At 49.6% G+C, this 14,668-nt stretch overlaps 1 protein-coding gene across 1 annotated transcript in view; it reads right to left on the bottom strand.

Moving 5' to 3' along the window:
* Window positions 1–105: 105 nt before the first annotated feature.
* Window positions 106–14,668, bottom strand: part of LOC111259291 (uncharacterized) — a 48,055-nt gene continuing 33,492 nt past the window's right edge. The window contains exons 2-3 of the mRNA XM_022831189.2: window positions 3,968–6,020; window positions 106–3,540 (exon numbers count right to left, since the gene is read on the bottom strand). Of these exons, the coding sequence (XP_022686924.1) occupies window positions 2,972–3,540; window positions 3,968–6,020 (2,622 nt within the window). The 3' untranslated portion in view covers window positions 106–2,971. The remainder of the gene's footprint in view (window positions 3,541–3,967; window positions 6,021–14,668) is intronic.

Here is a 14,668-nt window from a genome sequence, read left to right as displayed (position 1 = left end):
ATTAAATTGCTGATTCATACTTACACAATGTTACATAAGCCGGTGCGCCCGGTTAGGATGTTCTTGGATAGTCATTCGCTAATAATAATAACCAAATGAGAGCAATTTTTCATGATGATGTTTTCATCTCGTCTGCCATTTCTTTTCTTTTATTTTGCCTTTGTTCGACGATGATTCTATCACATGCTTTTCTTTCTCAGGTTCTACTTTATATATATATATATATATATTCTTGTATGTACTTATGTATAGATTTATTTCATATAGATATATCATCCCATCCTCAAACTGGGCAGCTACCAGCAAATATATACAACAGGACAAAGTCATCAGGCCGTTCGACCATCCTGTCCATCGGACCGATTGGCCGATGGGGCCAGGAGCACTACATGTTTTTCCCGCGCCACTGATGCCTTTGATACAAATATGTAACTATTTACATTTGATTTTACCTTTCTTCTTTAACATGGTATTTGCGTCTGTATGTTTCTTTACGTGTTCATCTCTCTCCTGTAAGTGCATCTCATCATCTCCAGAGTAAGAGTAATACGAATCGACGAACGTTGTCTTCTACCCCCTTTATAATTAATACCTTTTTCCTCTTCTTCGTATTGTTATTTTAGTTTTGATGCGTACAGTATATCGTCGTCATTGTCCTCGTCATTATCTTCAATCTTAACATAATTTTAGAAATAGTATAAATTCCACATTGGCTAGAGAGAGTTTCTCTCTACCTGTTTTATCACAGATCACCCCCCGCTATTCTTCATGGGGATGTACCAACGGTCAATGACGTCTTTAGACACCTATCGTGCATCACATTTTGTAAACCGCTATCAGCTCACATTATGTGTATTACACGTCACCTTTCTTCCGTGTGTAATTGAATATAGGAAAGGAAATTGGGGCATTTTTCTCAGGCTCTAACGATAACACATCTATGGCATTCTCTTGACCTTCTCAGTCTCAAACTAATTTAGCAGTCATAACAGGAGTCGCTTGAATGTGTATGCGCGTTTGTGTTAATCAAATTCATCCCGTCGTCATAATCATCTGTATCATACTATTAGTAGTGTCACAACAAAATAATTCACAATGCAATAAAGCAGCATGAAATAAAGGTATTGTTGATTTGTTCGATGTGTTTGTTCTCTCTTTCCTATGCTGTTTTTGATCCTTAGTCGAGGCATACTATACTAAACTAGAAAAGAAACAGTTGGCGGGAATATCCCTATTAATTTTAAATAAATATATTTAAACTTTTTGTTCCTCCCTCTCTCGCTCCCCCTTCTGTATATTTCTAAAAATGTCTACCTCTGTATGTATATATACTTCTATACTGTACATGTTCGTGTGTGTGTCACACAAATCATCTCAATTGTCGCCAACCCACCGCCAGCACTTCATCCTCTTGCCCACTCGTGCTTTTGGATTGCATCACTACTTATAGCGGTGGCATCGGTAGCAAGCGTCGTGACGACAGCTGACGCACACAATTCAAGATAGCCCTTTTGTCTGTAGGCAACACGGTTTAATTTGTACAATTTCGCAGAGAACAACGGAGACAATAATTACATAAATAAGAATAATAATAATAATGATATTAGAACACACAGACACGACTTGATCATAACGTTTTGCCTACAGCCGCCCCCATTACCATTAAAATGGTACATCTAACAGCAGTAGAAGTAGTGATAAGGGTAGCAATGTCAACGCGGTTCCGGACGTAAATCTCAAAACATTCAGTCGTAGCAGCAGAGTGAACGGGATCTACAATGGATGTAGTTGAAAAAAAAAACAGGGCTGAAATCGAGAAAACCTGACGTGAATGCTCATTTTTTAGTTGTTCCTTGCCGTCGTCCGTTTTCGTCATCTCAGCCTTCTAACGAAAAAGAATTCTGAGCGGGTGAGTAACGTGAGAACCGAAAGCCACCTACGGCAAGCGGCTGCAGCAAAGCTAGAACTATCTGCCCTTTCCAATTCTGCCTATGTATTTACATTTGCGTCTCGCTCAACGTTACGCATTGAGGATTGGCGACTGAGGAGGTAACTCAGCTCTGTAGAGCTGGGTCTAATAACTGGGCTAGACAGTAACTGTGCTCAAATTCAAATGAGTGCAGAGGAAATTAGCAACTGTCGGATGTTGCCATCGCTAGTCGAGCTCTTGTATTGCAGTCTGTTGTATAGAGATAAATACAATGCTTGGTTATACTGAGTTGGTTGAGTCCGATCGATTCAAGAACGAGCAACCTGGTAAGAATGACACGTTCGTCAAGCGACCCTAGTTCAGAACAAGGGTGAGATTTAACGTCACCGTATGCTCGGTTGCAATGTGCTTTCTTTGGAAAACTATAGAGAAACCAGTAGTTCGCTGGAATGGTCGTGATGAGGATGCCGTAATGGGGGATGCATGACTGACTGATTCATTCAATGATTGAATGATCAGTTGATATAATCCTTTTCTATTCATAAATCAATCGCAGCGTATGCGGTTAGCAGTAATAGTATATGACGTCGTCCATCGACACATGTCTCTTGCTTCGAACTCATCCAGGCCAGCAGCTTCTGTAGTGGGCCATAATGCGTTTTTAGGCCTTACTGATGATCGGTGAGAACAATGAATAGCAGCTGTAATTGGTCTAACATGTATTATCTGTTCCCTATGGCGTTAACGAGCTCCTTCATCAACATCATCACAATCAGCATCGGCATCTTAGTTAGCATAATTGATTTGACTGATTGAACAATTGATTGATTGACTGATGACTGGAATCATGCACGAATTTATCGTTCGGAAATTGTCTTATGCTCAACTTCTTCATTTTTTTCTATCATCCTCATCATAACTACCGTACGGACTACTAATAGCAGAAGTTGTGAAAGTAATAGTAAGCACACATACAACTGCGCCTATCAAACTTCAATCGTGATTTTTCGCTATTTTCTCCGCTTCTCATCACGAGCCGTATCACGACGCCAGAACCGAGCGCCCCTCCTCAGGCATACCCCAGTAGGAGGGCCACTCCTGACTCCATTCCGCTTCCCAGCTGTCCTTGCAGTTGCCATAGCGAGGCGCCGTCATGTCCTGTAACGTGTACGTCTGCTGAAAGTCCTGGTAGGAGCTGGGTTGGAGCGGCTGGGCTGCCGTCGGCTTTGCGTACATGTCAATGTAGCGATCCTGACCGGCCTGTGTTGCTTCACCGTACGTGCTATCTTCGACGGCCTTACTCTGTTCGCTCGACAGGTTAAACATGGGATTGCTGTTCTCATGTGGTGGCGACTTCCATGGCGTCGTAAGAGTAAGCAGCTGATTATCGTGAGCGGGCGCTGTTGCGCGACCTGCTGCGTCTTGCGAACCACATTGGCCAGCTTGTGCCTGACTGAGCGCCTGGTTTCCGTTCTGTCCATCTTGACTGTGACTGCCCTCGGGATGGGGCGGAGACTTCCACGGAGCCGTCAGTGTTAACAGCTGCGAGTTGGCCATATTCTCCGACGAGTCCTCGGGGGCCACTGGCGTTGCGACAGGAACCGTGTTTCCTGTAATCGGTTGGTAAGAAGAACGACAACGTCATTGTTAGAGCGATTACAGGGAAATTGACGATCAGTAAACGACATGGATAAAAGATAGAGAAAGCTAATTTTTCCATGTGCATATATATATATATATATATGTGTACGTATATATACATATATGTATATGTATATATATATATGTATATGTATATATATATATATATATATATATGTGTACGTATATATACATATATGTATATGTATATATATATATATATATATATTATAACTGTAAGACATACTACGGTACCGATTAGTTATTATCTCATCCATTTGCGTTACATGAGCTCTGTTTTTATATTGCATTGATATTATGAACCTCTCCTTATAAAATGGTTGAGTATGTAAGTAGTAATAACACATAATTGCTATAACTAAGCAGAAAGCTTACCAAAATTGAGCACGGACACCGAATTGAGGAGGCGGTCCACGGTATCATAATCGGTTAGAGGCTCGTCACGAAACGCGACGAATGGTGTTAGTCGACCACTGTCCTCGCTTAGGTCTGCGAAAAGTACCGAACTAGCATGGGGGTCTTTTTGTGCGCTGTAGCGCTCATCGACACTCGGCTGGTTAAGTTCCTTACTCTGGGGTCCCATTCGAGGGTCCCGAATTGGGTAACGGGGATTGTAGGCGCCATGCCCACTTTGCACGGGATGCTGGCCATGTTGTGGCTGAGTCCATTCCGGCTCGTGGTAACCCTGGAAGCCTTCACGCAAATTTTGCGTGTTCTGGCCACCATGCGGGTTCTGTGGAACATTCTGCTGGTGGCGTCCACCAGCTACCGGTGGCAATTCGACGTACTCATCACGATAGTCCCGATAGATACGCTCTTTATAGTCAGCCGGGTAACGTGGAGTCGGTGAGGGCCACCTGTTGAAGCCCGGGCGTCGATAGCGGCACCGTTGCCAGTAATCATAGTCAGATTGACGGTAGTCTGATTGCCAGCCGTTCTCTTGCGACGACCGATAATCCTGCGAGCGACACGAGTTTCGGCACACGCTGTGCGGCTTGCCGCACTGGAAGCAGTGACTAGATCTCATCTGATTGTTGGCACAGTTGGTGCAATTGCCGCAGCTTCCGCAGTCGCGGACGTTCGCGCCGCCCCATTGATAACCGTGCTGCCCGTCTTGCGGTACGGCAGAAGCTTCCTGGCCCTGGCCAGTAGCAGCAGCTTGGCGCATCATTCGTCGCTGACTCCACGTCGGCAGTGGTCGGTTGTTGCAATTGTTGCTAGCCCGATTGTTCGGTGGACAGCTTCGCGTGATAACGAGATTGCCATGCGCTCCCACCGAGAAGCGTACGCCTTCCTTTTCGAACTCCCTCTCCAAATTCCGAAGGGTGTTACAGACGAGCACCGAACGCAACAGAGACGGGTTCGCTGCCTGTCTATACCGCCCCAGCTTGGATACCGATAGGTTGAACACGACTTGCCGTCGTCGGTGGTACGCGTTCCGCCGGCGAAGGTAAAGCTCATCACCACACGGGCAATTCAGCTTACCACAGCTTTCGGCGGCTGCAGGATTGGGAGTTCCGACCCTCGTTTTATCCCAGCACTGGGCGGCGCCCTTGTTAACGTAAACATGTTGGTTCCAGCTTTTACGGCACATCTCCTCATCGACACGCGTAGGTCCTGACTCGAACCACTCTGCGGAATCCGAATCGACCTCAGAGTCACTCTCTTCATCGGACGGTAAACTCGAATCACTCTCGTCCGAATCCATTGAGTCGGAATCGAAACCGTCAGCACCGAAATCCTGCCCTGCGTCATCCATATTGCCACACGTTTCGAACGCGCCGCCAAACACGCCATTTGGCTGCATCACCGAACTCGGAACGAACTGTTCCGGCGCTCGGCTGTTGAGTTCGCTTAGCTCTTCAAGTGGAGTTTTTATTCCTTCAACGCGTCGCCGCTTCTCCTCTTCGGGGACAAAGCCAATAGGCAACTTGCGCTTGGCAGGACTTGGCGGACGTTGATCGGTGGTGCTGTCCTGACACCATGCCGGCGTGGGGCATCGCTCTAAGCGGCGATACGTTGGTGGTTGATGCGTCTGCATGTTGACCGCTAGGGTTCTCTCGTCTTGCGGCTCTGTCGTAGCAGTAATGGCGGGGGCACACGGTGCCACAACCTGGTTTTGCTCCGGCTCATCGCGTTCCGGGTCGAGAGCGTCGTCGACGACGGGCGCTGGCTCCGATTGTTTAGTGTCGCGATCAGCCAGTTCGGGCAATAGTTCAGTCTCGGGAAGAACGGTATGGCCTTCGACAGGCGCGTCCTTCGACTCACTCATAATCTCCACTCCCAAACCCGAGTCCTCCGAGATGTACGTGAATCCGGAAGGCTCGTGGGCTAGCGGCAGCGATTTTTTAGGACTTAAGTTTCGCTTCTTTGTCTGGGCACCCTTGGCGATTTTTCTTACATTGCTAACTGCTTTTTTGTTTGTCCTCTGTAATGCAAAGAATCAAAAACAGGAATCAAATTGGTGTTACTGTTCTCTTTTCTTGAACTGTACATAGGTATAAGTAATCTAGCCGGGTCATTGTTGCATCTATCGTGTACATAGCACAAATAGTTTCTTGTCTTAGCACCTATGTGTATATCTGTTAGTTAACCTGTCCTATACTATATGAATGCTTGAATGAACCTAAATTCAATACGGAAGAAGTTGCCACGGTACAACAACGGTTTGTATTTGGGAACGCTTTAAACGAAAAGTTTTTCTATGCTTGTCGAAAGCCGATAAGGTTCCCTGTCACCATACCAAAATAATTTCGAACTTCGCGTGTAGTATGTATTGTTGTCGAACCCAAATATCGATATTTTAATTTGAAAATCTTATTCATTGTTGTTTACCCTCAAAAAGCTTGTCATATAGGTGCATACTAATCAACACATTTAATTCGGCCATTTAATTTTAAGCCACACACGGACTCATTTATAAGTAAAATGTATACCAATTGTAATACCTTCCCAATGGCAATCTTTTACATAATGCCACATCTACGGATAATAAAGTGTAAGATTTCAACGAAGCTCTAATCCGACATTGAAGGGCATTACATTATCACATGATCTTTGCACAATTGTTATCTGAAATCCATCATCTGACACTAAACAATTATTTTATTTTTGGTACAAACCGAAAATACGTGAACAATACGCAGAATGAGACGATTACGGATTCAACACCACTCACCAGTTCCAGAATCAGAACTGTGGAAATGGTAATTATTTTCCACATTTTCCAATGTAATAACTGCGCGCGGTTCAGAGGTAATTTATAGTAATAATAACAATGATGACAACAACAGTAACAATAATTTCACCAGACCGCAATCATACTATTTATTATTTTCAGTTTCTGCAGCAATGGTGGTTGTAGGCTTTCGACACAGGATATATAAATGGCCGTCATATGTGTTAACCTCTGTGTGTCTGTGAGTTCCATGAAAACTTCAACACGGTGACAAGACTAGGAAATCTCAACAGCACATAGTGGCATGCCGCCATATCACAGCCATACTTGTACCCGCCGTATGAACCGAAGAACGGTGCGCTGTCGTCATACGTGGACGCTGCAGTGGCATCCAGCACCGCAGATTTTCACTCAATGCAATAACGCGGCAGCTGCTTCAACGTCGCTACTGCTGCTGCCACCCCCTTTTGCAGTACAGGGCTGTTCGTTGGCCCCTGACTGAGTCTTGCTCGCGACTCGCTTACGTTGCTTTGCTTGTTCCTGTCGTACTGCCCATAATGGCGTAGTATGTGTCTGGGTGTCTACAGGTTTGGCTGCTGGGGCAACCCTCTGTGGAAAGACTACTCGTCGTCGAACAACTGTCATAACGTAGCTGACGCGGGGCAAAATCAAGACCCCAGCGTCAGCAGCCGCCAGCGACCGTTCGCAACCGTAGCGATCGTTTCGGTGCGTAGGTACACATGATAGACTGTCTGCCAGCCCCCTGCCTGTATATGTGTGTGTGTGGAGGGAGGGGAAACGGGAGGCATTTCGTAATCCGTTTGGCGGCCTTCGTTCTGCCGCGTGTGGCAGCGCCGCGTGCGCAACTCGACGTAACTCGCTGTTGCTAACAGAGTCGTTGGCGCTGGCAGCCGAAGCAGCACTACCGGCAACGGCTGCTTATTGTTGCTACCGCTGTGTTGTAATTGTTATTACTGTAGACCGTGGCGGCTAAGCCAACTCAAATCATCGTTGGTTAGTTGTGTGGTTGTTTGTTTCGTTGATTTACTACCCAGACATTAGTGACAACGGCAGCTGTCTAAGACATTCAGCATAGGAGTCGAGACGAGACCGTCTAGCTGCGCATATGATCGTAGCAGTACAGCAGCGGAGACAACGGAAATCATTTGAAGTTGTAGCATTCGTACGAACAGCAGCAGCAGCAGCAGCACGAGGCAGGTCATGGCGCAGAGTGTTGCTCGATAAATTCTATTAGTATCGTATGAAACATTTGATTTAAGCTCGAACTAGCCGGCCGATTGACCGGCGGGCGGGCGGGCGGGCGGGCAGGCGGTCAACCACAGTCGATCGCGCCGCGCAATTGACCGCAGCTGTTATAATAATCACCGTGGCCACTGCTCCATCGCGATGTCGGCGTCAACCACCACGGTCCAACGCCAGTAACAAGTGCAACAGCGCAGTGATCGGTGCGCGATCACCAACCTCTACTCAGCAGTAGATTGCGGTTTGCGCATTACAACCATCCAGTGCTGCTACGATCGTCACCGCTGATCCGGCGCGGTGGCGCACTTCGTCGTCACCCACATGCAACGACACATTTAGAACCGTAACCGACTAGTACCGTGATTACTGCTGCTGCTGCTGGTATAACCGCTGGTGCTGTTAGTGGTGCCGTTGTTGCTGGTACCATTACCGCTGTGCATACCACTCTAGTTACAAATGTCAGTCATAGTGAAATACGGCAGGGGCCGTTGTCCACCATCAGCTACACCAACAACAATAGTAATAAGGACAACCGGTCAAGCATCGCAGCGCTTCATACCCAAAGGGAACGAACGGTACGACGCAAGCAAGCCATCCTGCGTAGCAGTAGCAGCGATTGTCACAAAGACAATACGATGCAACGCATACCGCCGAATATCACTGAATGGCAAAAGCAGCCAGTCGCAGCCGCAACAGCAGAACTGAGTGCGGATCCACCACTGATACAAGTACCATCGACGGCAGGCTAGTCCTAGCAGCAGCGAGAGCAGTGGACACGCATGCCGCTGTATAATGCGGTACTCCGCGACCGTTCTGCCGGCGAACAAATGGACGGACAAAGACGCAGACAAGCCAGTTGGTAGAACAGCGGCAGTGGCAGCGACGCCAGCAGCTGTAAGCTGCTGCGAGGGGTCTTGGTAGTAATAGTGGTAACGATGCCTTCCGAAGTCTACAACCATAGCCATAGCCAAAATAGACGCGGACGGATACATGGACGACTTCGGACGCTCAAGACGATTCGTTGATGAAGGCGCTAGCCGCAGCCGCAGCAGCAGCCAAAAAGAAAAATGGAGTAGCGAGCGAAGAGACGCGACAACAAGAACCAACGAAGACTTTTTTTTTTCGTTTTTTTTTTTACTTTTTCTCTTTGTCGGATTTCACTGTTGCTTCGTCTTCTCGTCATCAGGGTCTATTCCTTCGTTCCGTCGTTCATCCGCAGCGTCTTTTTGTGTCGAATCGTTCCTTCACTCGCTGCTTCGCCGTTTCGCTGTACAACCGACCCAACACCGCAAGTGCTGGATCTAGCAAGCGAACGCCATCGCAGTCGATCGTCCCGTCCCGTCTTCTGACAGCAAACGAAGCGGCCGCGTTGCTTCGCAGGCAGCTAGTGCAGACTGCCGCTGCACTAGTCGACTTTAGTTTCAGCAACTGACTTCGCCAGCGCGTTGTTGTCCATCCATCCGACCGACCGACCGACCGACCGCCCGACCCCACTGTCGCTGCCAACGCAGCCGAAGATTGCCGCTATCTGTCTATATATGACGGTGATGTGTGTGTGTGTTTGTGAGTGTACGTGTGTGAGTGTGTGTATTGGTCAGGTTTGGCTGCTGCTACGTCTGTTGTTCGATGGTCGGTCGACTCCTTCTTGATTTCGTCTCTGTTAAAGGCAGTCGGCGCGTTTGCCGTCCGTTCTTTGTCTTCTGAACCTTCGTCTTCTGCTTTGCCTCTCATCGCCTTTTCTTCGTCTTTAGTCTGTTTGTGCGTTCGCCCGTCGATGAGTTTGCCCGTATACCGACGTACATCTTCCCCTTCTTCGTCTTCGCCGTGTCGCTCAGACTTCATCACCATCACCACCAACAACAACAGCGAAGACGCAAAAAGGCAGAGAACGACGAAATGGCGAATACCAAAAGTCCAACGACGAATGGCGTCGGACAGGCTCGGCCGTAGCAGAGTGGTTGGCCGATGGATCAACAGACGACGACGACGACCAGCGTAGCGGACGCGGCTACAGCTGCTACCACCATCACTACCACGACAGCGGCCAACAAGTAGAGGAAAATGACAGGAAACAGCTCAAAAAAACAGGCAGGTGAAGTCCAGCACAGCGGCTTCATCTCGGTTGCCGCCGCCGCCGCTGCTGCCGTCAACGTCGTCGTCATCGTTTTCTTCATATTGAGCCAAAGCAACAGCTTAAAGGGAGACGAAGAAGGAAAAGAGCTAGCTACGGCGGGTACGAAGACCAAATAACATCAACCGACCGACCGAACCGAAGAATAGAGAAGACCGAAAAGAAACGAACGACAAACGCCAGCGGTTGCCGTGGTAACCGTAGCAGCAACTGCGCGTAAGCGTTGCGCCGCTACTCTTCGTTCTTTTACAGCAAAGACCGGACGGCTTCACCGAGTTTGGCCACGCTAGCAGCGCTAGTCAGTTCACTTGGTGGCGTGATACAAAAAAGATACCAAGAAGCGACGCGGTGGCTGCCGTCATCGCCAGTAACAACAACAACAGCAACTACAGCAGCAAGCAGTTAGTCAAAGGAGGTAGAAACGCTAGCGTCTCTGTCCAACGACGACGACGACGACACCTCAGTTTACGTCAAGCGATAGGCAAAGAAGCGGCGCCGATTGTGAAGCTAGTGGAGCCAACGAGAAGTCAAGGAGATGAGGATAAAAAGAAGAGATGCGAAACGGGAAAAATAGCGAAGTGGCAGCTCCGCGATCTGGCTTTACCCCGGCCCTCGCCGCTGCTGTCGCTGGCAGAACTGCAGCATCAGCAACAACGGTTCTGCCGCGGAACGCACCGATCGTCGCCGCCACCGCAGCAGCAGCGGTCGTTCTTCGTTTGTGTCCGCCGATCGGTTTTGGTTAGCTTCGCCTTGCATGTCGGTGACGACTGCAGAAGCGCTGCCTATGTAAGCGAAGTCGCGCATGGCGGTGATGCGCGATGAGTTGCTGGCTTTGCCGCCACTTACGATGGATGGATCTACCTATATGTGTCTATGTATCTGTTTGTCTGTCCATCTGTTTGGCTGGCTCTGTAGGGAATGTAAAAGACAGTGTGTACCCCACGGAGTGAACCAGCGCGCCGGCAACGACGGCAGCAGCGGTAGCGACAACAGCCGCCGGGTAGTTAACCGCTCGGGCCATCATTGCAGATGCTGCTGTTATTATTGTTGTTGCTGTTTTCGTAACTTTGTTGTTATTGTTGTCAATGTTGGCAGCAGAAATTGCTGCATCCGGACGTCAGCGAGCCACGGCAGCAGCTATGCTGATGGCAGCAGTGGTAGTAGGCTATATGTTGTTTTCTTGACTTGTTTCACTCTCGTCTGTAGTTCCAGTCGTTGTAACAGTCGTTCGCTAGCTGGCGCCTGCCTTCGTTCTCTGTTACCGCTGATATCGTCGGTGCCGCAGCCGAAATCTAGCCATTCGCCTGCCAGCGATCAAGCAAGCGTCATTGCTTCGCCGTCACGCAGAACCCGCCAAGCAAGACGAAATGTTGCCGCTGCGGCACTTGTCGTAGTTGTTGCTGCTGCTGCTGTTGGTAATGTTAGCGGTGTGGATTGTTCCGCGTAGCAGCTGGAAGTTCACCTGCCACTTCTGTGCCACCGCCGCAGCTGCAGTCGTTGTTGCTGCTAACGTTTCGACGGAACCAGCGAACGAATTGAACCGTGTGGTATGATTCGCTTGCTGCTGCTGCTGCTGCTGCTGCTGTTATATCCACCATTGCCACTACTCCGCTGTAGCCCGACCGCGAACGCGACGACGGGGCGTCAAGGTTTTACATGAAGTAAGCCACCAAGAAAGAAAGCCGGGCCTATTAGTCAGCTAAGAACGAACCAAGCAACCAGCCAGTCGTCAAGCAAGAAAATTGCTCACGGTGGATAACGGTGGAATTTTTATGGTAATTTCCATTTTCGTCAGCAACGCGGACGTCTGTTTGCGCGCCAGTACATGTATGATGCGACATACTCGCCCCGCTGCACGACACTATGCCATGCTATCAACGTATGCGTAACGTGCCCAAGTAAACCCACGTTGAGCACACGATTGTACGGTCATAGCTGGCAACACGATCAAGGCGGCTTCACCGATTGTGCACCGCGCGAAGAATACAATAACGTATTTATTAATCGAGACTTCTATGCAGGCCTGCTTGAGAAGCTAAAGAGCGCGCACAAACTGTTACTTTTATACCTGTTCTAAAAATTAACAATAAGGCAAGGTAATCCGTCGTACGAGAATCGAAGTTGCAACTTAAATCTCAATAAACTTTATTTCAGACATAAACAAACTTGTGCAAGTAGTCTACAGTACACAAACACACGCGCCCAAACAATCCACAAACAACGATATGGTATTCTACCTGTACGGAAACAACACGATACTCATGTTGGTCCCCGCAATATTAACCTCAGAATAATACAGACAATATCTTCATTTTTACCTCCCCGCGATGACAAATCAAACCGCCGTTAGCAGCTCAATGCGACTCCGCTCCACTATCATCATCCGTCATGTGGTCGCTGCTGTCATATGCTGCTGCCATCGTCGCGACTGTCAAGTTAGTCAATACTTGTCCCCATCCGTCTCCTGCTAGATCTTTGTCTCTTTTTCTCATTCCCTTACATGCGTTGCCTTTGTATGTGCAATGTCCCCTAGTTTTTCTTTATTATCTGGAACTTCTTTACCTTCGCTCCTTTCCATTTCTCCACTATCACTTCGTTTGGACGTTACGCACGCCCACTTGCCTGCGTTCCAGCCCGTCAGTCAGCTGGCAGTTCAGCAGCAGTAGGATCGCTGCCACTTGCGCGCTTGATGAACGCACAGCCGGCCGAGAGGCTGGCAAACAAGGGTAAACAGGCCCTATATGCAGAGCGGCGAGCTCTAGCTGCGAGCAGCTAGCCAGCCAGCAGCGACACCTGAAACGCTTACACTTCCGGCGCGGCCGCCGCCATCTAAACGATGTCAATTCGCGCCTGCTCTGTCCTAGCCCACTGGGGCAGTCAGTCAGCCAGTCTCGCTCGCTGCCTGTTTCCCGGCCTGTCAGCTAGCAAGCCAACACACGCAGCACACGAGTAGTGTTCAGGAGAGAACGAAGCATGAGCGCATGTTCAGCCAGCAAGCGAACTAGTAAGCCTGATGCAGCCTAGCTGACTGTATGGCTGCAGGCTGCCTTCCTGCAGAATGTCGTCTGGTTCGTTCGAGTCGAGTTGAGGGTTACGAGTAGTTGGACCAAGACGATGACGGCACGGGGAGACTGGAGCTGGGGCCGGCAAGATCGACGTTGGATAAAGAGGCCTGACTGGTCGGTTGGGCCCTGCCATTGCTCGTTCGCTAGCTCTCGGTCGCTTGGTTGAGACTCGAGCCTTCGAGCCCCAGAGGGGTAGTGGTGAGCAGGATAACTGGCTGGCTGGCAGAGGCATAGCCTCTATCAACGCTAGTTGCTGGCAAAGGCTAGAGGCACCCAGCCAGCACAGCAGAGCAACGACGTAGCCACTGGCTGGCGGCCGACGGGGCGCGTTCCGGGGCTCGTAAGGGGTTGTGCCAAAAGGAACTAGGGAGGAACTGAAGGCAGCAGCATAGACGGGTAGTAGTGCGTACATGGTGCGACGAGACGACGACGACAATGCTGCCGCCGCCCGCCAGCCCGCCGAGAGCGATGGGCGAGGGAAGTGCGCAGGCGGTGAAGTAGGGAAGAGCTGAGTTGGAAACGCGGTGGTAGTAGGGGCAGATGGGCTAAAAGAAGGGGGTTACGTTGAATCGGGCACAGCCAGAGAACGGGGTTAGCGGGGCAATATGGGACAACGATGGGTTGGACTGAAGCAGCCGCGGCTACTGCCAGCCAGCCGCTTGTCAGAGGGTTGGTAGAACCGAAGCTTTCTGTGAAAGGGCCTTATCCCAGCCTTACCGTTTCCCCATTGCGCCCCTTTGCGTTCTACCCGCTCTGCTCTCCATCGACCTCTGCCTGTCCAAACGTCGACTGGCTCTGCTTCAGCACTGCAAGCCTCTACTACCAACCCGCCTGTCTCTCGCTGACTGCTGGCAACGGCTCGACAAACCAACTTTCGAACAGACACAAGCCTGGCAGCGGCCTGCTTAGTCGGCCTTCCTACCGCTAGCCTGCCTATGTCGGTGACGGTGGTGCCGCCACCATAGGCAAGCAAGCTAGCCTTACGAAAGAACGTCACAGCAGCGCCCCCTAGCAGCGAGATCAATGCCAAGGGGCAAGGTAGGCTGCTTCACTTTGCTCAGAGCAGCAGCCCCAACCAACTCATCCACCCCACACATTGGCCTGCTCCTGCTGCTACGATGGCAATGTGCAGGGGGACAGGGGTCTCGTTTTGAGCGCTCTGCTCTGCTGTGTTCTGCTCGACTGTACGCTTACTATAGCTGCTGCTGCTGGCCCGTTCGTTCGCTGAGCTCACCAAGCGAGCGAATGAGCGAGCGACAGTCCGCTTGCTCGCTGCTCTTCCTACTAGCTTCGCTCCTCTCTCGTTGCGCTGTGCTCTCCCCACGATACCATCTAGGAAATTACTATGGAAGGCACAGCAAGGCGGCAGAGAAAGCCGACGATTCAAGCCAGCAGCGAATCATGTCGGTCTGCCTGCCTGCTCCTTTCGCAGCAAAACA

Source organism: Varroa jacobsoni, unplaced genomic scaffold, assembly GCF_002532875.2.
Source record: "Varroa jacobsoni isolate VJ856 unplaced genomic scaffold, vjacob_1.0 scaffold_316, whole genome shotgun sequence".
In the NCBI taxonomy this organism is placed as follows: Eukaryota; Metazoa; Arthropoda; class Arachnida; order Mesostigmata; family Varroidae; genus Varroa; species Varroa jacobsoni.
The sequence above is the reverse complement of the archived record's forward strand: the minus strand, read 5'-3'. Positions and strand labels throughout refer to the sequence as shown.